This window comes from Peromyscus californicus, unplaced genomic scaffold (genome assembly GCF_007827085.1).
Source record: "Peromyscus californicus insignis strain IS unplaced genomic scaffold, ASM782708v3 Scaffold_21__1_contigs__length_65335640, whole genome shotgun sequence".
NCBI lineage: Eukaryota > Metazoa > Chordata > Mammalia > Rodentia > Cricetidae > Peromyscus > Peromyscus californicus.
The window spans coordinates 21,419,420-21,444,465 of NW_026294514.1; the positions used below are offsets into that span (position 1 = coordinate 21,419,420).

General features: G+C 35.6%; 1 protein-coding gene across 4 annotated transcripts in view; it reads right to left on the reverse strand.

Annotated features, from left to right (window-relative positions):
* Erbb4 (erb-b2 receptor tyrosine kinase 4) overlaps positions 1–25,046 on the reverse strand; it is a 1,089,367-nt gene that overhangs the window by 170,798 nt on the left and 893,523 nt on the right. For all 4 annotated transcript variants that reach the window (XM_052749761.1, XM_052749762.1, XM_052749763.1 and 1 more), the window contains exon 20: positions 4,388–4,573. In XM_052749761.1, coding sequence (XP_052605721.1) covers positions 4,388–4,573 — 186 coding nt within the window. The remainder of the gene's footprint in view (positions 1–4,387; positions 4,574–25,046) is intronic.

Below are 25,046 nucleotides of genomic sequence, written 5' to 3' on the forward strand. Positions count from 1 at the left end.
TGTTACATTTTAAATAGCATTGTTTTACTTTATATTATAGTAACATATATTAAGCATGGAAACTCTCTGAGCATGAATATCTGATATATCACATTTTTAGCCATCATAATAGCATTAAAATTTTGTCCACTCAACTATAGGGGAAACAGATTAAAGTCATGTAGAGTTTGTCTAAGTTATTGGAGATGATAGGGGGCAGTAAATTAGAGAGAATAAAAGGTACTTCCTTCCAAATTCTGTCATAACTACTGGGAGGTGTTATCTCTCATTTCTCACTGCTTGAAACAATAGTTTTTTGTTTTCTGTTGTTTCAACCTTCCTTGGTGGAGTAGAAGAAATGTTCCATCATATTTCTGCATGATAGCAAACTGTATATGTCAATATAACTGAGCTAGGAGGTGCTCAGACATTTGGTTAAAAATGATTTCCAATGTGTCTATTAGCAATTCTGGATGAGATTAACATTTGATTGGGTAGACTGAGGAAAGCACTTTGACTGATCTAATTTAAGGGGGAAAACAGTGGGTCTAGTCAGTTACAGATGTGAATAAAATAAAAAGACTGACTTCTGCAAAGGGACAATCTCCTTTTGCATGATTGCCTTTGAACTAAAGAATTGCTTCTCTCCTGCACCCAGACTTGGATTTAACTCAAAACTTTGACTTTCCTGTGATTTTGATCTTGCAGGGTTTGGGTCAGAATGCATGTCCACAATGGGTCTCAGATGTTTGAACTGGGACTAAAGCTGTAGAATTGGCTCTCCTGCATTTCCAGGCTTCTCATCATTCCATAATATCACAAATAGATTATTTCTAAAACTTTCAGTATCAATATCTAACCTATTAGTTCTGTTTTTAGGGGAAACCCTGAAAAATATACTTAATGTGTGGTTTTTAATTAATAAAATCATGAATCGCTCCTGACTAGGCAAACACTGCAGATAATTACCCACCAAAGAGTCAACTCACAAATCTCTAATTAAGCGATATGAATCTGAGAAATATACAGAGACCAAAAATCACTGCGGTGTAAAAACATATTGAGCAGTGAGTATCTGTGACATAATTGAAGGAATGCATATTTTGAAAATCAGTTTTCACCATCAGTCTAGTTTGTAATGATTCTGAAGCATCCCTGGAGGTACGCATCCTGACCCAAGTTCTCCTGCTGAATGACAATCATACTTTTGATTTTCTTAAAAGATTTGACACTTCACTTGAATATATGTATTCTAATTTAAATAATGTCAGTAAAATAATAAATAATAAGCTGTCATTCTTCTTATGCACAAATGACAATAAAATAAATTTTCATTTCAACTTTTAATAGTGGATTTTCACTGTCATGATACAGAGCTTAGTTGTAACACCAATAATATGAATTGTGATTTAACTTTTTGTCTTTTATTCTGCCTTTATGAAATATAAGTTTCTCTGTCACAACACAATGAAAAAACTCACTCAAATTCAACTGACATTCATAAACTTCTAAATAACCTTAGTTGTCATTTAATATATTAAGTGGATCAGCAAGGCACAATTTTCTGATTTGGTAGTTTATATACAATGAATGTGGTCTTATATGCACATAGTATCTGGTCTTAAATAGAAAGATCTCAGAAATGTCAAACACCAGTGTGTGCATTTAACTGGTCTCAGACCTCCAGACTTGAAGTTCATTTTCATTCATATAAAAGCAAATTGTTGGATCAATTAGAAGTTACATTCTCTTGTCACTCTATGTAGTTAGTGTTGGAGCAAAATGGAAAAGAGTAAAGAATTAAAATAAATAAAGTCTTTGCTACTTTATACATTTAATCCTTAGGAAAACAACACCTATGTACAGAGAAGGAATGGATTCTTTCACCCAGAACTCTACTTTCCTTCCATTTATTTATTTATTTATTTATTTATTTATTGCTTTTTTTGATTTTTTTTGTTGTTTTTTTGTTTTTGTTTTTTTGAGACAGTGTTTCTCTGTGTAGCTTTGGAGACTTTCCTGGAACTCATTCTGTAGACCAGGCTGGCCTCAAACTCACAGAGTTCTGCCTGCCTCTGCCTCTGCTTCCCGTGTGCTGGAATTAAAGGTATGTACCACCACTGCCAGGCTCCAATCATTTTTTTAAATCAAGAGAGGTATATCTTCTTCCTGTTTTCCCTCTCACTCCACAAACAAAAACAAAGAAAAGCTCAACTGCCAGTCTTTATGGAACATAGAAAATCAGATTCCATTAGCTTTAATTAGGAACATGATATGGACATAAAAAGTAATGAGATAAACAAAGAATGGTGAGTACAACAAAAATCAATTGTGTAATTACTAAACTCGTCTAAAAATCATGCAGACTTCTTACGCATGCAAGTTTTCCCAGAAGACATACCTGCTGGAATCAATTATCAGAAAAAATATTATTGAAATTATCTGCCATCAAAAGCAGAATCTAAAGCACCTGGGTTACATTTTGGCTCGTTTTATGTCAATTTAACACTTGACTAGAGTCATTTGGGAAGAGGGAACCTCAACTGAGAAAATGTCCTTACCAGACTGGCTGGTGGAATAGCCTGTGTGATATTTTCTTGATTGATGGTTGATTGGGGAGGGGGGTGCAAAGACCACTGCGGGTGATGTCACCCATGGATAGGTGGTCCTGGGTTGTATAAGAAAACAAAGTGAACAATCCAGGAGGAGCAACTAAAAAAGTAGACTCATCCATGTCCTCTGCTCCAGTTGCCTGCCTCTAGGTTCCGGCCTTTGCATCCCTCAGTGAAGGATGAATAAGCTGTGTTGTGACATAAACCCTTTCTTCCCAAAATTGCTGTTAGTCATGGTGTTTTACACAGCAATGGAAACCATACCTACAACAGTTAAACATATCATGAGTTAATTTTAATTATTAAAGGAATCAAATGTCTTTTATTACTATTGCTTTTCTGAAGAATTTACAATCTAAGGATCACCTTGAAAGATGCTAATTTTGTTTGACTATGAAATGCCCCTTACAGGCTTGTGTGCTGAATACTTGGTGTTCAGCTGGTGGTACTATGTTGAAAGTTGTTGAAACCTAAGGAGGTAGGGTCTATCCAGAGGAAGTAGATCATTCAGTGCAATTTTTTAAAGGTTCTACCTGGTCCCCAGTGCCTTTCTAGCTCTCTGCTTTCTGTCCATCATGAGGCGAACAGCCTCCTTTAACATATGTTTCTACCACCACTCACGCTCTGATTTATAACTGGTACAGAATCAGTGGAGCCAAGGACTGCATAATCTCTGAAATTGCTGATCAAAATATGCCTTTCCTGTTTTCACAAGTATTTTGGTTGCATCTATGCAAAAGTGACTGACAGATACCAGGGACAACTGGCAATATATATGCACACACACACACACACACACACACACACACACACACACACACACACACACACACAATCGTGAGGAGTGGTGGCTCATTTCTTTTTAAAATTTAATCAATTTTTATGTGTCCAAGTATTTTGCCTGCATGTATGTTTGTTCACTATATGCATGCAGTGCTTACACAGGCCAGAAGAGGGCATCAGATCTCCTAGGACTCGAGTTACAAGCACCAGCAGCCATGTGAATGTTGAGAATGGAACCCAGGTCCTTAAAAGAGCAGCCAGGGCTCTTAACTCTTGAGCTGTCTCTCCAGCCCCTCCACTGACAGATACTCGTTGACAATCACCCTTCCACTAACGCCAATGGTTTATAACCTAACATGAAAGAGCAGGGAAATGTCTGCTGATAAAATTACAAACTCATAGAGCCCCAGGGGGGAAAAAAAAACCACAATAATGTAGCAGAAGCCCTAGCAGCTCTGAGGACGGTCTCAGGATTATGAAAAATCTTGGCCTATACTCAATAGTGGGCTTCCCAGATACAGCGACAGCAGCAACAAAGTTTAAAGCTGTGAAGTGGCAGGTGAGACGTCTCATTTTATGGAGGTGCTTACCACTAAACCTATCATTTAAAATGCCAAGTTCTATAGACTGTGTTTATAAAACCAAAATAAGACAGAACAATCATGACATTGAATCTCTATTTTCTTGATTTTGTTTGCTAACTTGACTACAGTTTTAAAAAAGTCAAACAAGTCTAGAAGAGCAATTACTGCCCTGACTAGTGTGCCATGTGTTTTGGCATCTAGTCTATCTGAGTATGTTGGAAAAATAATCCACAAGAATATATATAAGTAGATTATGTGCTCATTCCACAATCTACGTTGAAGTACTTACAGTAATATGTCATTTAACATAGCAATAGAATTTATTTATATTAAGAGGTTAAAAGGCACAGCATAATTTCAATTGTCAGATTCTCCTAGATCAGGAGATAACTCCCAAATATCATTTTCACAGCAAGTGACAGCACTGACCTTAGCAATCTGGACACACCAGTTCAACAGCAGCTGTGATCCTATGTTATCCTTGTGTTCATGGACATAGTCCAGCAGGCAGCCATGGGGCATCAGCTGGGTAACCAGCTGGATGGTGGGGCTCAGACACACACCCAGTAAGCGAACTAGGTGTGGGTGATCCATGCTTGCCATGATCAGAGCTTCCTGTAGCAACAACAACAACAACAAAACATAATTCGATCATTTCAACTCAGTATTCCTCAGTATTTTAAACACTTACAGTGGATGAAAGGTGTATAATGGATTTTAAAATGGACTCAATGAGCCAGATAGAGTGCTTATGCCTTTCATTCTAGCACTCAGAAAGCAGAGATGGGTGAATCTCTGCAAGTTTAAGGTCAGCCTATTATACACACTGAGTTCCAGGCCAGCTAGGGCTATACAGTGAGACCCAGCCTCAAAGAAAGTACTCAGTAGACTCAGTTAACAATGTAAACATATATATTAAATTATTTCATGCTTAGACTGATATAATTAAATAAAATTAAGCAATAAATGGTCTATACCACAAGGTGAATGCCACTATAGAATACCTATCTAATAAATCAGAACCTACACTTTATTTTTTATAGCATGAACAATATTTTATTTTCTGCCAATTATGTTAAAAATGAACACTACACCAGATACTTTTAATTTTTAATATTATCTCTAGAAAATAATAACCATACAAATGTCATTCTTCCCAAGAACAATTAGGTGACCCTAACAACTTACCCATTATTCATGTAGAATTAGCATATGTAAATGACATATATAAATTCTAAAACTGTAAATAAATAATTACAATCAATATGTCCAATGCTGATTAATAGAGAAGAATGGGGATTTTAAAAGACTTTTTGCTCCATTATTTTTATGTTTACTCAAATGTATTTCATTTTTAAAAAAATTAAAGAGATGTCCCACTCATAAACCTATAGAGTTTGAGAGCTAAGTGAAACAACAAAATTTTATCTGGATCAATTTCTTCATTTGATGGAATGAGAACCAAGTCCATGTTTATTATATATTGATATTTAATTAAAGGAGGTGTGAATATAGCCTTATTGTATTACATAGTACATCCTATAATTAGCCTCTAATTTAAAGTTATTATAAATATCTACACTACAATATGAAACATATCACTATACAGACTATTATTTTGCTTTAATGTTTGATATGTGACTTTATGGAGCAAAGTAAATAAAACAGTATTCTACTTCTGTGAAAATTATAATGGACATTTTTTAAAAAAAAGATTTATGTGGTTATACAAAGCCACATAATATCATCAAAAGAATATACATGCCAGTAATATTTAATAATAAAGAATCCAACAAATTAAGATCTAATACTATCCACATTTTAGGACACAGTGAAACAAAACATGCCTGAAATAATTAAAAACTTCAATATCATGTCAGGTGTGGTGGTGCATGCTTCAACATTCAGGAGGCAGAGACAGGTGGATCGCTGATTTTGAGGCCAGCCTGGTCTACAACTCAAGTTTCAGGATAGCCAGGGCTACACAGGGAAATCCTTTCTCAAACAAACAAACAAATAAATAAATACATCAATGTCATGAGAGATATGACAAATTGGTGAGATGGTCAAGCTAAAATTTATTACAGAAATAGATTAAGGCTAGCTAGGTCTTTGGTTAATTTTTTATGACAGTTCTTTCACATTAATTATTTGAAGGCACTCTTTGTGCTTTGTGTCATTCTTACATTAGAAAAAATGCACTACATAGAATATTATTGAGATAACCAAGTGTTTAAAATATAGGCTATGTATTGCATAATATTATGCTCACCTTAAATATTTCAGAACAGCTTTAGTATACTGTAATGTACAAGAATATTCCTTGATCACTCTTTACAATGTTTTATAGGGGTAGAGAAAGAGGGGGGAGAATATATGCATGTATCTGTGTATGCGTGTAATACATACACATACACACATGAAGGAGACATATATGTGACACGTGACCAATTGTCACTAGTTGTTTGGATTCAAAATTACAGAATGTTTATGATATTTTTCTTCAATATTTTCCTTGTCTCTAAAAAACTTCAAACCCCAAAGTTAAAGTGTAAAGTTGTGCTGTGTTTTTATTTATGACGGCATGACAGAACAAGTACGTCAGACCAAATTTCTCAGAAGGAAACAAAGAAACAAGTGATGTCACCCACCAGCGAATGCCTAGGTAGCAGCCACAAACAGACACTCATGGAGGGAGAAGTTGATTTCTGTGGAACTGTTTCAAGGCTCACTTAGGAGCACTGAAGTTACAGATATTGCTCTACCCTTTGTGGTGGCGTATCAGAAAGGACTGTGGATGTGACTATCAGGACAACAGACAGAAAAACATTCTACAAAAGCAGAGGCAGTGATGGAACATAGATCATCCTGTCCCAAACAATTGCTTAGTGTTATACATTTTGTGGCAGCAGATGAAGTCACTGTTTTACTTCTGTCTTCCAAAAGGAGTAAGCCCTTCAACTAACCCTTCCCTTTTGCCTGCAGGAACCTGGTGAGCCACAGAAAAATTCACGTGGCCCTGTGTGGATCTACAAGGTTGAAACAATTTGGTGCCACTTACTGTGTAGCTCAGCAAATATTTGAAATAAAGCCATGCAGTTATAAATATTTTACAAATATGAAGGTCAGCTGAATTTAAGATTATTATATTAATTTATGTAGTATCAACCGGTTTTATTCATAATATAAACCTGAAGGTTTTTCACCAGATTACATACATGTATACATGTCTCAAATATACAACATACCAAAATCTGAGCAAAAATATCTACTCAGATTAAATATAATAATTAATTATACATTAAATTAGATATTTAATTGATATGAAATGCTGGATGGCTAAGTTACATTTATACTGCTCTCTTGATGGATCCTGTTTTTTCCTATGTGTTAGTATTACTAGGTTTTGTACAGTGTTCCCAGACCCCTAGGTAGGAAATTCAGTCTAGAAGTGTGACTTGTAGGTATGAAAATGTAGCCAGCAGATATATGAAGGAAATGTAGAAAGCAGGAACCTTTGAGATTCTCCCGGCACATTTAAATCAAAGTGAGTCTTTATAATCATTACAAAAGCAACAGTTGCAACCATTGTTTGATCCTAATTTTGACCATGTGATTAGTTAAAAGAAATAGACTTCCTTAGCTAAACAAACAGGAAACTGAGTCTCAATGCTTTATTCTTCCAAGGGACTGGCCCTGTCAGCAGCAGGATCAGTTTTACAACATACTTTCTGATTACTAGTGCAGTTTTGTTTCAGAGGATGCAAAAATATTGTAAATTTTCCCCTAAAGTTTCATCAGGACTTTACACTGTAGATATTTATCTTGTTAGCAAGACAGCTTCAAACACCTCACATTAGCCGTAATGGAATGAATTGAGCCAAATTACACATTAGTTACTGAGGACCAAATAGAATCAAACAATAGATTGGTGCTCATAGGTAAACTACATCCCTGACAATATGCTTCAGGGAAGGACAAAGAGAACGAGAGAACAGCTTTCTCTGACTTAGTGCAGCTCACATTATAGGCATTTCCTAAGGTGGAAAGATTACTGATGCCTAAGGTAGAAGAAACACTGTGAGGTTATTATTTTCCAAAGGATGAAATATATAAAATGCCTGTTTTTTCTTCTATAATTCAAAGAATAATGTTAATGCCATTCTCTGTGTACATTTGAAAAGTTTACATTAGATGACTTTTCATGTGAAAATTGAAAGTTCTCTTTAAAAAAAATCTATTAGTAAGTCTTGGCAAAAAGCTGGGTTTGTATTAAGGAAAATTGCTCATCACACTACAAAGAGTATTTGAAACTCAATTGCAGAGAATTTGCATAATTGTTCTCTCTCTCCTTTTCCATTGCTTTTTGTTTTTTTTTAGAAAGAAAAGATGAACAAGACACTAATTGTAGGTTTTATTTTTTCATAAAGGAAATAGCAGATGGCTTTTTGGAGGAGAGGGGAATAGATAAAGAATGTGGATTCATTTAAAGCAATAAATAGGCTTGAGAAGGGGGGAGAAATTCCAATATTTTAATCAGGGAGTGTTTGTGTTCAATAGATTACTCTGTTTTTAAATTAATAATGTCCTCAGTTTCTTATCTCTGCTGGTGACTATAGAAGCAATTTTTGATCTTATCTGATGCCACTGGAAAATGCCACCAAAGGGCAGTGGGATAAATATAACTCGACAGGTACATTATCTAAAATTTTTCAAGAAATTAAAAATTTTTCTGCCTTTGTTTTTCCTATGGCCTTGTAAATTTTCTTTTTCTTGTGGGTAAAAAGAGTTTTCCCATTGGAAATGAGGGAGACTACCGAAGGTGCATGGTGGGTAATTCTAAAACAGGGATATTTTTCTTGATAACGAGATCTGCTTTGAATAAGAACATTTTTTAAAAACCACCAAGGGACTCTCGGACCCACAGGGCTCTGAAGGAAGTGCAGCATTAGTCTGTAGCAATGTTATTTGTATCTCTATTTTTCTCCTGAAGGGAAGATGCTGCTGTTTAACAATAAAGGTGGGCAGTACTGTTTTTCACACTGAGGCACTACTTCCTCAGCCAGCAGATATATGTACTTTGTCACTTGAACTTGTCTGATTGTATCACACAAACAAAAGAAAAAAAGAAGCACATAGCCAAGTGATACTTCTGGGCTAGTTTGCTCAAAAATGAATCATGTTAACTTCAGCCAAACTTTCACCGTTTCATTATGTTTATAGATCATTAATTCAATACCCTCCAGCAGCAAATGGAGAAAACCGCATCGCCATTAGTGACAAAGAAGATAGAAGGGTACAGAAAAAACAACAGATAGAAAATGTGGATGTGCAATGCAAAGGTAAGCAGGTTTGTGGATGCTGGAGACAGATGATGCCCCTGAAGACAGTGAAAATACCAGGGATGGACAATACTAAGACATTAAGGCTAGACACACATGAGGAACCTGGAATAAAGTACCTGATCTACTATAATGTCAGACACAGCTATCATGTCACAGACGGTACCCAGGGAATAAAATGTATGAAATATACACAGGTTCCTTCATGTCTTGAATAAATAAGAAGTTATAAGTGTAAGTAAGTGGGCAGAAGTTTGGACAGGCTGAATTAATATGTTATCATTTTCAGTTTTCCACGTGGTTCACCTTACCCATGGATCCCATAATCACTTTTGTGAACATAAACAATTAAGTCTAAGGACCTTCCAGTCCATGAAGGCAATAGTTTCTGTCTTTACACTACATCATTCATTCATCCAGAAGCCATTTATTACATTCAGTCAGCATTTACCACTATACCACTTGAAGGCATCAGTGAAGAATTTTATACAATGTAGAATTCTACTTTCTGTTTGTGTTTTCTACATTTTTCTGCCTCACTTGTTACAGTGAATTTCTTCCATCCTTATTTTATCTCTTTAGTCTTTTGGATACATATCACTCAACTAAACATATTTATTGAGGACCCACTATATTTGTATCGTGAGTGACACTGAGTCTACTATGCCATTTACACTTATGAAATTTTTACTCCACTGGAGATACACTCAAAAATCAGGAAAAGAAGAAGAAATTTGTGGGTATGGCAAAATGGATCATAGAATAAAAGTACTTGAAGTCTGATGAACCAAGTTCAATCCCTAGAATCCATATCTGAAAAAAAAAAAGCAGGAACACAGAACCAGCTCCATAAATTTGTCCTCTCATAGCCTGAAGATTTTGTGACAGGTGTGTGCATGCACATACACTTAATATAAATAACAATTAAAATTTTTACTAGGCATCCAAATAATTATAATTTATGACAATATAGAGGAAATAGGCTACTATACTAGACCAAAAACTGGTGTTTGCTGAGCTCCTTTTAGATGGCAATAGTTAAGGAAATCTGCTCTGAAGACTAAGTTAGATATATTAACACTACAAAAGCAATAATACCAAACAATACCTGAAAGCCTGTCATATTTGGACAATCTGAGGGTCTCACACGCACGGAGTTTGGCAAAGCTCTAAATAATGATTTGAGATGAGGATGAAAATGTAGCTGGGCTTGAGATTGCATAGGGCTTTGCTATGATGGTAAGACTGGATTTACTCCAAATATGTTATTGTCCAGCCCACTTATGCTTCATTTACCTCTATTATATCCTGACTGGATAGCACAATAAATCTTTTGTCTTAACATATCATGTCTCTCTTTGACATTTTCCTTTGGATATTACTTGGCTGAAGGCAACCCCTTTCATCTCCGTATTTTAACTTTCAAATATTGCTAGAGAAAAATCAGAGGTTCATGGGGATTTGCCTCAAATCGCCTTTAAAAAAAGTTTGATTATAGTTTATTATTGGTTCCTTATTTCATTAAATTTAGACTCTACTTTGGAGCAGAAAACAATGTTTTTCTCATCTAAATATTAGAATGCAACACCATTATGCTCTGTTCCCTGGAGATATAATTTTATCATTTGTCTGTGGCATGGTTTCATCTTCACTTCTTTTGGCCCCTTCACTGTACCTATAAGCTTGCATAAGTGACCCGTATTCAAGAATGAAAGCTCCTTCACAGTTGACTTACCTTTGGTTTAGAAGTATTTGATGTTCTCAGTTATACTACATCACTTTATATTCCTGCTACTCTGAGAGTGCTGGTTTTCCTCCTCACATGGTTACCACTAAAATTGCTCTTGGTAAGATCGTGAAATGTGTCCTTTCACAAAAGTCAAGAGGTCTTTTTTCTTGTTCTTAATTTTTTCTTAAACTTGTGTTGCTTTATCTCACTGGTCACTTCTTTCCCTCATTACACCCCTGTAGCTTTTCATATCTTTAATTATATCTTAAGTCTTCACCACAATTATTCTTATTACAAATATGGATATCTACTTTTTCCTCTCCTATCTCAAGTTTGGAAATGATACAATGCTTTTTTCTTTATTATTTTTGGCTTTTATTTTCAATCCTGTGTATTCATAATGATCTGTACTCCAACCTCTCTGAGACAGAAATTTAAAAAAGTAAGGACCATCGCAGTTACTTTTTTTTAATTGCTATGAAAAGACACTGTGGCCAAGACAACTTACAAAAGAAATAATTTAATTTGGGGCTTAAAGTTTCATAAAGTTAGAGTCCATGATAGCAGAGTAACGGAATGGTGACAAGATCAGTTGAGGAAGAGAAACACTAGGAATGGAGTGGGTCTTTTGAGACTTAAAAGCTCCTCCACCCTCACCCCCATGATATGTCTCCTCCAACAAGACCACACTTCCTTCCCAAACAGTTCCACCAGCTAGGGACCAAGTATTCAAACATATGAGCCTATGAGCCATTCCTACTCAAACCACAACAATGACTATGGTGGAATTGTTAAAACACCTGGGACCAATTCAAGTTTCACAAGACTTAATTAATTTGAAGGAATAAAAATCATGTCATTTTCTCAAAGAGAGAAAACAAAATGCATCCTTATCATGGTCTAAATAAATATTCGCCCTTCTAAATATGAGAATTATGCAGCACCCTTAGCCTGGGTTTTCCCATTCCTATAATTTTAGCTGCCACTCCTGAACAAACATGGACAGGTGTTAATACATGTGCACCTCCATTCAACAATTATCCATTTACTTAGAATTATCTGTTAAATGTTTATAATCACCTATTGTTTCTTGAAAGCAGTAGTATTATCTAATTTTTTTCATTGTTCTATCAAGAAATCCTTCTTTTATCATATATGAATTATAGTAAGGATATAGTATAATTTGACAAATAAATAAAGAAAATTCTTAGTATTTCCCTTTCCCTACTTACTACATCTCAAAAATCAACCTATATGTCAGATGCCTCTGTGAAATGTAAGGCATAAATAAGTTATTTACAGATAGGGCTTGCTCGATACACTTTACTTGTTTTGTAGATGGCAGAAATATTTTTAAATCTACTTTAATATCTTAGATTCATATTTGGCAATTGGCTTAAAAAATTTGTATTTGGCATTTAAATTTCACTACTTCCCATTTTATTCTACTTGTATTTTTTTTTTGGTAGGGTACAGAAAAAAAAGTATAGCTTTTCCCAGTATAGCTTGAATCCACACTCTTCCAATAACTTTTATTTTGACTGGTGCTTGAGTTCAGACTCACATCACTATTAGAAAGATTGTTTTCAGGTGGAAGCTCCACCTATGCCCCTCCTCCCCCATCTCCCTCTCACCAAACCCTGCCCTGTCTCAGAAAACCATCCAAAGGGAGGCTCCTTCTCCAGAGACACTCAAGACCACACCCACAGGATGTTTTAACTGTCTCCCAGAGAATGCCCATGTGGTTTTTCAGTTTCTTCTCCCTGTCTTCCCTCTGGGGACCAAAAATTCATCCGGGAGCATTTTACCCATTAAACCTGGACTTTTAATTTTTAATTCAGTTTGATCTGGATTATTGAGTAGGCGGAGAGGCTTAATATTGGGGTATAGAAACCTTTCAATTGTGATTTAATTTCTTTGGTTTTCAAAACCAGTCTATTTTTGTACCCTACCAAAACAATTCCTTGGCTGTTCTTACAAAGCTACACAGAAAATCTTAATATTCTGGGAACTGAATAACTACTTGTAGAGTTATATTGAACATGGTGAAAGTTGTAATAAACATCAGAATGATGTTGTTTAGGCTTTCCTACCTGCTCTGACACAAATGTTCTGAGAGAATGTCCTCTCTATTTCCCTTTGACCCTTCAATTCCCTCTCTACCCTTTCCTATTCTTCCATGTATTCCAAGAGACTGGCCTAATGGATGACAACTGTCTACCATGTTTCCTGCCTTTCATTTTGGTTCAGTCAATGAAGAACAGCAACCCAAGATTGAAGACTTGAGAAGATATGAGGGGCAATTCTCAAACAAAGGACTCACCTGATGTCATTAGGGCAACCTTCCTCTTGCTCATTCAGGCCTACCTGTGATGTCATAGTCTTGGAGTACTTTAACAAATATTGTTCATGTATCTTAAGCCTCCTCATGCATGTCTCAAAAAGTCCCTTGAGTAAATTCTTTTATTTCTCCAACTTATTATGCAATGTGTGTATGCTGGGATTCTTCTGATAGTCATGTTACACAAATATCTTAGATTAACACTGCTTATTTGTAAAATGAGAAATTAGGGCACTGAGTAAAAATATATACCTATATGTGACCAACATCCATCTATTTCCATGGCAGATATTATCATCAAACTTTATAAAAAGGGCTCTCACACTCTAATCCCAGAAATCTGGGAATATTAGCTGATTTGGGAAAAGGGTGTGTAGAAGCGAGACTGTTAGGGTTTTTTTTAAACATTATAGAGATCATCTCATTATAAATGGTGATTCCAAAATCACCACAAATATTCATAGATGAGAGGCAAAGGGATAGGAAAACTCAGAAGCAGAAGACAAATTGAAGAAAAAGAAAAAGTTGGAGGGATGTAGCCATAAGCTATAGAATACCTTCTGGTACCCAAAGCCAGAGGAGGCAAGAAGCCAACAGAAGTAAAGTTTTAGGAATGTGGGTAGTCCTAACTACTACCATCATGTCAGGAGTCTAGTCTACAGAACTGTGATAAGCATCAATTTTACTGTTTGAAACCCCTGGGTTTGTGGTCATTTGTAACACAATACATGAATGCAGTTGCTGCTTCCTTTACTCAGACCTTCAAGAGGAATAAGAATTGTTCTCCATAGTTCAGATAAAAAACTGAGCTGAGAAGAAAAAGTGAGGCTATGTGCTGTTGCCTGGATTTTACACACACTTGTAAAACAGGCATTCCTAATGAATCTTGTTTAACATGGCTGTACTCAGAGTCTAATTTAAATGAGGCAGACACTTTTAATCACTTAGTAATTAACATAGGATATATACTAGCTAAATGATATAGGCAAATAACTTATCACGGTGCACAGCGGACACTTACACTTTTACCTACGATGCAGTATTTTATTAAGCTAACTGCAGCTAAGGGAGTGAAATCGATAAGCAGAAAAGGTCTTGCTGAGCATCTGGCAGAGTCTGAAACCGTTGAGGTGAATGGGCTCTTGATCTTTCAAAGCCTAGTAGGGTAGTTACAAATGCAGACAGAGAAATTCTAAAAACCCTCCACACACAATTTTCTTGTCAGTAAGGTAGGACTATTTAGGCCCAGGGAGAGCTAGTAATATCTCTTTCTATCCCAACCTTAAGCAATCAAGGGAAGTGGGGAGCCAGCCAACGCGGCTCTTGGACTTAAAAGAAAACTTCAAGAACACAGATTTTTCCTTTTCAAAGAACTGTAGTTGTGGCAACAACAGTCAATACCAAGAGAAGTTAAAGAAGAAAATAAAGATCAAGAGATAGTAATACGATCTTGTACTCAGGGCAGAGATATTTCATCGCTTCCTGATTAAACCCAGCCACACTACTGAAGGAACTCACACTCTCACTGGTAACAGTTCAAGATGAATGCAGAACCTGGTCAGCAAGCAACAATATGGATCTTATGAAGAGGCTCTGCAGCATGCTGTAAAGAAACAAAATACTTACCTAAACTTACTAACCCAGAACCAACTTTCCAGGCTATGGATTCTACTACCAGGGAGGAAGGAATAAAAACTGACATCTGAATAATGCCATTAACATTTAATATTTTTCTGTATACAAAAATGACTTTCTAGTAAGTTATGCAACTCTTTCAATAAACCTGTATTTAGTCCTTTGAGAGCTTTCTCACCCTTAATAAACTTCCCTGTGGTTCCAAAGCCACACATTAGGAAATTCCATCAGGTACTAACAGTATCTACTTCTTACTGACTTGTGCCTGGAACAATGCTCTTCAGTGTCCCCAGGAAAACACTGAGTTCCTAGGGTTATTATGTTCAACATTAGGGCAAGGTAGTAACAGTGTGACATGTTTAACAAGGAAAACCATTCACCAGGATTCTGACTCACTGGTAGCCAAGGTAGAATTTGAATTGGCTTCTCACTTCAAGTCCATCCAAAACTTTTTTCCATTATATCTTGGTAGGTATTGCAGTCAGTGAGGGAACTTGGTAGCCTTAGTGGACCCTGGGTTTATCACTGTGTCCTTTGAGGAATGATCATGAGGGATGAGCTGGTTAACAAAATCCTTACAAAATGACGTTCTAGATGGCACTGTCCTCTTTTTTTTTTGATGAATAAGGTGAGAACAATTTGTATTCAATTACTTGAAATTAGTCCTCCAATAATAAAAATGTAAGAAGTCTTTGTAGGAGGGACTAAGACAACCCATGCTTTCCTCTTCTTATTGTTACAAAGAGAAAATTGATTAGAATGATCAATAATTTTCAAAATCAAAATTGACTTTGACTAGAATATTTAATTTTGGTAATTAATTTTACCTAATCACTTAGGACTTTGTATGCTATTTTGTACAGTTTGGAGAATTCACATGCTTATATTATTTTCCCCTATAATCTCTCTATCAAAGGAAAATACCTACTATTTTTAATCTGCGGGAATAGTTTCAGTTAATTAGTAACATTTATATTAAAGACATGTAACAATAAACAAGTGAAAATATTTAAGGAAATCTTGCCTTCACTTTAAATGAGTCATCTCAAATATACTTCTGGTAACGAAGTAGGCAGGGCTGGATTATTTTTCACTTATCCAAGATAAAAGCATAAATGACTTTAATTAAGTCTTCAACTGTTTATTTACTAGTCTCACATTCATATAGAATAATTCATACATAGAAATATTTTGTCCTACCAGCTGTTTATTTCATCTCCTTTAATTTTGTAGTGAACTTAATTATTAGCATCAGTTGTATTAAATTTGAATCCATGATTTGTATGCATGATCTTAAATATTCATGTCAGTGTTACTTTAATATTTAACACTGATTCTGTTATCAAGGGTATCAGTTAGAGGCAATTATAATGGACACAAAGCTGTGATTATATGGTTTTCTTTTATGTGTTTAATAAAGCACCAGTAAATAATATTACCACCCACACATACCATAGCAGTCATAATAAACCTAAAAGAAAATATATGGTATAACAAAACACCCCAATTACTAATGTCTTTCCCTTGGGGGTTCATGAGTCAAAGAGACATGTGTCTCTGTCTAGGCACCAGGCACACACTATGTGTATAAGAAATGTAGAAGTGGAAGGACTGTGAAAAGAGATTCTTTATTAAATGAACCTCTGCATGAGCTTCCAATTTTGTTTGGATGTTTGAAAACAGCCACTGAAAATTCATCAGTAACTTAGAAACTGCAGATTGTCTACCAATCTTAGAAAATTTTATCTTCTGCCACACACCTCAGACACAGGACTTGGAGGAAGCAATCTGGATCTGACCTGCAAGACTCCTATCTGAGGACTATCTCTCATAGTCTCTAAAGGTGCTATGCAAGCTTACAAGTGAGAAAAGCAACCAATAGTCCTATCCATCTGTAAAGACTAGGAACAATGGCCAGCACAGCAAGATATACCCAAGGTACAACAGTGGCACTTATATCTTGGGGATAACCAATCACCATCTATTTGGATTCAAGGACCACTTAATAGGAAGGAATTCATGCCTTGTACTGAAAACTTAGCAAGTTACTCATGGCTGATGAAGTAATGGGCCCTAGAGGAGAATCTATTACTACCATTCACTAATCCAGTATAATTCTCAATTGCATTCTAAATCTATTCTTATATTCACAGACAATATATCTCTCTTCCTTTTGCATCAAAGAGCACTGCAGACATCCACAGCTGGTTAAAATATAGAGAATATCTATTCCAGGGTCCCAAAACTGATACATCTATAACACAACCCAAGGTTCAGGGAACATCACAAAAAGGTTGAAAGCTTGTAAGAGCCAAAAAACCAGGATTCTGCTAAGAGATTGTGTCTTCTTTCTAGAACAAGAAAACTGCCCCCATGAAATCACAATATGGTTGCTTAAACAAGCTCCACATAATGACATCAACAGTTGAAATGTTAGTGGAGTGGAGAAGAAGTTTCAGCTCTAGATGAAGAGCTACAGACAGTTAATGGTTGCTAAGAGAGGAAGAATCAGCCTTCTCCAAGGATGAACTTTCTGATAGATCACCCAAGCACAAGTGGTCAGCCCTAAGCACACATACAGATGATAACACTAAATGAACCCAGCAGCAGCAGCTTGTAGTTGCATATACAACAGGATTCATGTGCATAAGTAACAATCATCATTAAAGAAGAATTAGAAAGAATATGGTGTCTTATATTTCTCTATTCATTGTCCTTGCAAAGATCAAATCATGGCCATTGTATTTATCAGCACCAACTTCAACTAGTTTTCAAATCCCATTAATGTAAGATGTTACCCCATTAGTAAATAGAAGGTTTAGTAATAGTTATGGGAAACAGTAATTTTTTCACTCATTTATTAATTTGGTCTTCTTATTGATTGAGAGTTCAATATACTCTACAAAGACATAACAATTAAGAAGACATGTATTTTACCCTTATTTAGGTAATATCCTAGTAAATGTCCTTAAAGGTCACTAAAAGGTCGTATGAGTTAACAATTATATAACAAATTTTGTTCTAATTTTATATCATTACTTTTGAAGAGATAAACTATATTTTAACTGATAATGAATTCAGGAACAAAAGAAAATCATTGTTGAGAAGAAAATTCTTGATTTATGTATAGGTGGAAGAACATCATAGGGGGAAAGAATGAGTGAAAACTGCATGGTGGCATATCGAGGAAGAAGGGATGTAGAAACCGATTCATGAATTATTTCCAGAGCCTGGCCCATGTTCTTATGTTTTGGTTATAGGAAGCAAGTCATTCTCTTACTTAATACTTAAAACTGTCCAACAGGTTCTACCAGTCAAGACCATATATGTCAATAATTTGACATAATATAGGAAAGTAACTAGTATAGAATTGACATGTAACCATCACCTAATAGATAACTTCTAAAATTAAGGAAATGGGAAAGCATGGCATTCCTGGGGAATATAAGTAGATGAGCTCCCATGGGGCACATTGTACCCGAGGGAACATGGTGAGTAGTGAAGGTATATTGGTATCAAGACTTGGTGGAGGTAGGGGTAGGAGGGTAAATCATCCCATGATGTATATGTCTTCTAAGAAATTGGTGATCAATGAAATGTTCTTGATCAAGTAACTAATGTGATCTGGTAAAACAATGCCTAGGATAAATAATAAAGGAAAGGTCTATGTCTTAGTTAGGGTTCCTATTGCTGTGAAGAGACACTATGACCAAGACAACTCTTATAAATGAAAACATTTAATTGGGGCTGGCTTACAGTTTAGAAATTTAGTCTATTATCATCATGGCAGGAAGCTTGTTGGCATGCAGGCAGACATGGTGCTGGAGCAGTAGCAGAGAATTCTACATCTGGATCAGCAGACAGCAGGAAGAGAAAGTGGCACTGGGCCTAGCTTGAGCATTTGAAACCTCAAAGTCTACCGACAGTGACACACTTCCTCCTACAAGGCCACACTTCCTAATATGCCTCCCTTCTGAGCCTGTGAGGGCCATTTTCATTCAAGCCACCATAGTTCAGGAATCAGAAGTTTGTTTGGGAAGTTGTTGTCCATTAGTGAGAAAATGGGATCTCAGCATAGACACGGTATTCGGTGAACTGTCAAAGGATTTTGCATTCTTTTGAAGATCTATGTTTGACACTTCTGGTGGCTGGATGTGTTTTCAACAGAGGACTATGAGTCATTGTATAAGGATGAAGAAAACTTGATCTTTATGTGAAGATAAAAACTTTTCTACTCTTGGTCAGGCAGTGGTAGTGCATGCCTTTAATCCCAGTACTCAAAAAGCAGAGGCAGACTCTATGATTTCAAGGCCAGCCTGGTCTACATAGTGAGTTCCAGGATTACACACACACACACACACACACACACACACACACACACACACACACACACACCCAAACCCAAACAACAACAAAAAAAACTCCAAAACTTTCCTATTCTTTCTGCAAAGTTACCATACAAATCTCCTTTACTGCAGTAGAAAATGATTTGCGTTTAGTGTGCATAGAGTTTGGATTATGGGCATCTTTCTTTCCCAACACCTCCCATCACTGTTTTTATTTTTTTCATAGTTGACATCATTTCTGGGACTACATTATTTCCCCATCAAATCTCATGCTCTCATTGACCAATTGAACCTACTGTTTCGTTCACACATATGCTTTGTTCACTATAGGCATTATATTTGCTTTTAGACCATTATGCTACACAATTCTAAAAAGAACAAGTGAAGTCATGGTATACCAAAACCACTCATCTGCTATTCTCCACAGTTCTGCAAAGATACAATATCATGTTTATTAATGGCCAAGCACTATGTACATGTACAGAGCAAAGCTTTATTTCTTTTAATTAATTTATTTTTATTTTATGTGCATTGACATTTTGCCTGTATGCATGTCTGTGTGAGGCTGTATTATTCTCTGGATTTGGAGTTACAGAGAGTTGTGGGCTGTCCTGTGGGTACTGGGAATTGAACCTGAGTCCTTTGGAAGAGCAGTCAATGCTCTTAACTGCTGAGTCATATCTCCAGCCCAAGAACAAAGCTTCCTAAGGGAATAGGTAGTTTCTCTTAGCTGTGGTCTCTCTTGATTGGTGCTGCTTTGATGTCACATCTGCCTGTGTGTGTGTGTGTGTGTGTGTGTGTGTGTGTGTGTGTGTGTGTGTGTGTGTCTGTGTAACAAACTCTGGGGCAATTCTACTTTGCTAGTCCAGGTCCTTTATAGTTATGGCTCCCAGACTTCCTGAAATCCCTGGGAAAATTTCACCAAATTGTAACAATCTCTTAATTAGGATCTGTCTTTCCTTAAAGAAACAGACTGAGCTAAAATAAATGGCTACAAGAAGACTTCGATTATTTTAAGACTTAAAAATCTTTAAAAATAAGTTATTAGAAAATGTTCATGTTGCTTCTACTTTTAAGAAATCTTTCCTTCAGTTTGTTAGATCAGAGGAAACAGAAAATTATTTATGATAATATACTATCATAAATTATCTAGATGAAAGGTAAAATGATTCATATATTCAGAGTAATCATTCATCAAATCTTCAAGTGGTATGCAAAAACCACTTATAGAAAATAAATTCTTAGTTTTTTGGATTTTTAATTAAAATTTATATGAATTAAAATCCACAGCTGTGTTAAAGTATGTACTGAAACCGGAGAACCTGAAATTTATTTAAAAATTTAAAGAACAGCATAGAGAATGCCAGTATTTGCAAGTTCTTACCAGTTCCAGTGATTTTAAAGCATAAACTAGGCAATTAAATGTGAAGTGTGATTAAAGAAGCAACGTACTTTAGAATATCCATAATATCAGTATGGAATCATGAAGATTTTTAACATTAAGCAGTTTTGAATGATAAATATATTTTCTTTTTGAAAATATGGTGGAAATATTTAAATACTTCATTTAGCAGGTATTGGCAGATATACATGTCTTTGGAAACAAAACCTTGCATATATTCTGCTTCTAAAATATATCTTTGAAAGTGTTATTTTCAGAGGAATCATCAAATAACGACCTGCACTGGATCAACGAACATATAGCCATCGGTGGTCTTAATTACTGTTGGACCCTGCATGCTACAACTGACTGACCTGACAGGTATGATGTGCCCATTGGTACAACAGTAGAAGACTGTTATGCTTTCTGATTAGGTTCCAGTCCTGCTTCCAAAGATGGAATTCGTGCCTGGTGCTATGAATCTGTCTAGAAGTCTATGGATGGTGGGAGCATAGGGCCTAGGCTACAACCTTCTATTGTTATTTTGTTACATGATCATATTGCCATACTGCCTTCTAAGCCTATGGGCCTGAGGTTTTCTCAGCCTTGGTGAGAGAGGCTTCTATTTGCAGTGAGCAGCAACTAATGTAGAGACTCATTTCAGTCAACGTGCCGAGAAAGTGTGACTATGAATACTCAGTGCTAACTGGGAAATCTTCAGTCATCCCTGCTGAGGCTCAAGGAACTTTGAAAAAGAGGAGAAAGAAAGAATATGAGGTGCTGGAGTATGGGGAGGAGCAGTGTGAAGTGCTGTCTTTTGGATACGGCATGCCTCATGTCCTCAGTGTAGCTGTGATTATTTGAACTAACCCTGCACAAAATCAAGGCAACAAAAATCTCAGGATAGATGGAGGAGGAACTAATGAACAACCTTAGCTGGTAGCTGCTGGGGGAGTATGATCATCTTTTTTCTGGAGTCTGGCCAGAGGGAGGTCGCACATGCCTAGTGAATGTCTCCACACACATGAACACCTAGCCAGCATTAAATGGGCTTAGTGATTTATTAAGAGAAGGAAGGAGAGGAGGAGGAACAAGAAAGGGAGGAGGAAGAAAGGGACAATGAAGAAGAAGAAGAGCAGAGTAAGGAGGAAAAGGACACAGACTTGGAATTGGAAGTTGGGAAGATATTCAGGAGTTGGAGGGGGCAATGTGGGGATGGATATGATCATATTTCACTGTATGCATGTATGACATTCTCAAATAGGTTTTTTTTAAAGTTTTAAAATGAAAAGAATTTAAAATATAAAAAATACAAGTATTTATTTAGCACCGATTATTATCCATCCATATCTTAACCATGGTTAAGTTACATACCACGTGACCTCAAAAACATTCAACATAGAACAGAACATCGCTATTCAGTGTTTATTATGAACAAAGTATTTTCACAAAGAATCTTCTGGTGGGAGAGTGATTGAAAGGAGTAAATTTTGATCGTAGATTTCTTAAATCTGAATAGGTCATAGTCAAATATATTAATAAAACCATAAATATTTATGGAAATATAATTTTTAAATTATGTAGATTTTTCAAGATTTTGGAAGTTTAGTATAATAAATTGCATCTCCTTTATTACTTTTATATTTTTAATACTGTATTATTATGGTGCATGCACATAATGCATGTGTGTGTGTGTGTGTGTGTGTGTGTGTGTGTGTGTGTGTGTGTTACCACAAATGTGTAGACAGAAGGTGATGTGGAGTTGGTACTTCTTTTCCAACGTTAAGTGGGCCTTAGGGATTGAACTTAGGAAATCAGCTTGTGGGCCAAGTGCTTTACCCACAGAACCCTCTTGCTAGCCAGCTATTGTATATTTTAGGTAAAGATGTAAAATAGTGTACCTATGAATACATTTATCCTACGCTTTTTTAAGCAATCCGAGAATAATCTAGAGTAGTCTTTTCTGTCAATATGACACTAATATAAACCATGTAATTAGTGGACAGAGAGAATATAAAGGTGCCATAGAGGTTATGTCTTATCAATTATATTACTTATCAATGTTTTCTATTTTTTGTTAGATTTTAAAAACATGCACCAGAAGAAGGAAATTATTGTTTGACTTTGACTTTTTGGTTTAGTTTTATAGTAGAATTAAAACACTTTAAAAGTCAATATGAACTTCTACTTTCCATTAATTCTGAGTTTACTAGAAAGAACTGAAAAAAATAGGTATTATGATAAGATATATAGGGTGCTAGATATTCTTCTTTCTCCATTAATTTTAACATAATTGCAAAAAGAAAAGTTATGTCCACTGTGCATGCCTGAACTGTGGCATAGAAGATCCAATTAGAAACTGATATGGTTTAGAAGCACAGCTTGCTATTGAATTTAGGCACATGTCTCAAATAAAATAATGTTTGGTTCCCTTAGCTTCATAATTCACCACCATTGAGTGATTTTCATACACATGGGGATTAATCCTAGGTGCTTCCCTTTTCATTGTTGTGCATATTTCACAAGTGAATAGATAAAATTTGGTATTCCTGATTTCAATACATGGAACAAACATTCAGTCATACATTTAAAATAAGTGTATTCACTAAGATGATGAGAGTAGGCTAGAGTAAGTCCTAGGTGTCACAGTAAATGTTTATCAACTCACATGATTTCAGTCTGTGGAATAAAAGAGCACAATTTTAAGAAGATTTTTGGGATCGTTGAGGACATGCGATCTATTGTGACTTAGAACAATGTCAAAACACAGAATTTGGAGTGTCCAACTCATCTTCTATACTGCTGAATCTTCAATCTGGGGCTTTGGCATACAAGGATCAAAAGTACTTATTAAACTGAAGAAACATAAAAACATAGTTCATGCTTCAACCCTTTATGTATAAAAAGAAGAAATTGTATCCTGACTTTAAATATGTGTATGTACATAAATATTTTAAATACTGATGTATACATGTATGAATATTTTATGTATCTGTGTATGAATAATACATACTGATATCTACCTATTATAATATACTATGGTTCTTCCTCATTCTAAAATAATATATGCACAGATCCATGTATACTTAATCTCTAAAGGTTTAAAACTGTGTCTTATTTATTTGTTGTCATAAGGCTTATTTTTACTCTATGAAGTAACATTTTTCCTTTGCTATATCCCTCATTAAAATAATGCGTCTTTAAAGGATTATAATGATTAGATAGTAAGACAAGCCTGCAAATTTCCATATAATACCTGGACAAAACAAAACAGCCTTCCACAGGGGAAGAAAGCCAATCAATTATATGAAAATGTGCTGTTTAAGGTCACATACTTTGACTCTTTAAAAGTAAATAAAATTGATTAACAAATCCAATCACTATTAATTTATTCATAGTTGATAGTGCAAAGGAAACAGAATTAAATTCTTCCAAAAAATCAGAAATTTAAATGTTACATTTTCTTTACAGGTTAATTATTAACATAAGTGAGACTTTACTATTCAGTACTAGAGTTCAAACATAGCATATGTTAGGCATGTGCTGTGTGACTGAGTTACATTGCCCAGCCCCCACCCTCTTTCATTTTAAATTATTTCATACTTTTTTATGAAACAGGTGCAGTTTTAGTAAAGATATTTTAATACAGACTTAAGCAGGAGAGTTAAGAGAAATGCTTGGAAAAAAAAAAAAAAAACAATACACCATGAATGTGAGTTTCCAGCAGGAGAGTCACCTAAGTCTTAATTCGCCTACAGAGAATAGATTTCATGGTGGCATGTTCACATACACTTAATTTGTTCGATTCTGCCTTGTTTTCTTCATTTCCTCTTCTAATCACCATTCTCTTCTATCTCCAATGGTCCATTTTTCTCCCAGTCATTTCTCTTCCACATTCATGTTACATATGTTATATTACCCTTTCGAATCTCTGAATCTCTCCTTTGAATCTTGAGATTTTACGGCATTTCATCTGCCCTTTTGAGTTTGCTGACCTCTATCGACACCCACTCCTACATAAAAAGCATGGGTATAACCATAAAAAGCTGAGATGGACATACAAGAGAGAGAACAGGCGATTTGTCTGGCTGAGTAGAGGTTACCTTCATTAATACATGTTTTTTGTTTGTTTGTTTGTTTACTTCCATCCACTTCCCTGCAAAATTCACAATGTCAATTCTATTTATGGCTGCTTATGATTCCATTGTGAATATGTATCACATTTTAATTATCTAGTTATCTGTTGGTGGACATGCATGCTGATTCTTTTTCATTGCTATTGAAAAAAAAAAGCAAGAGACATGATGAGCAGAT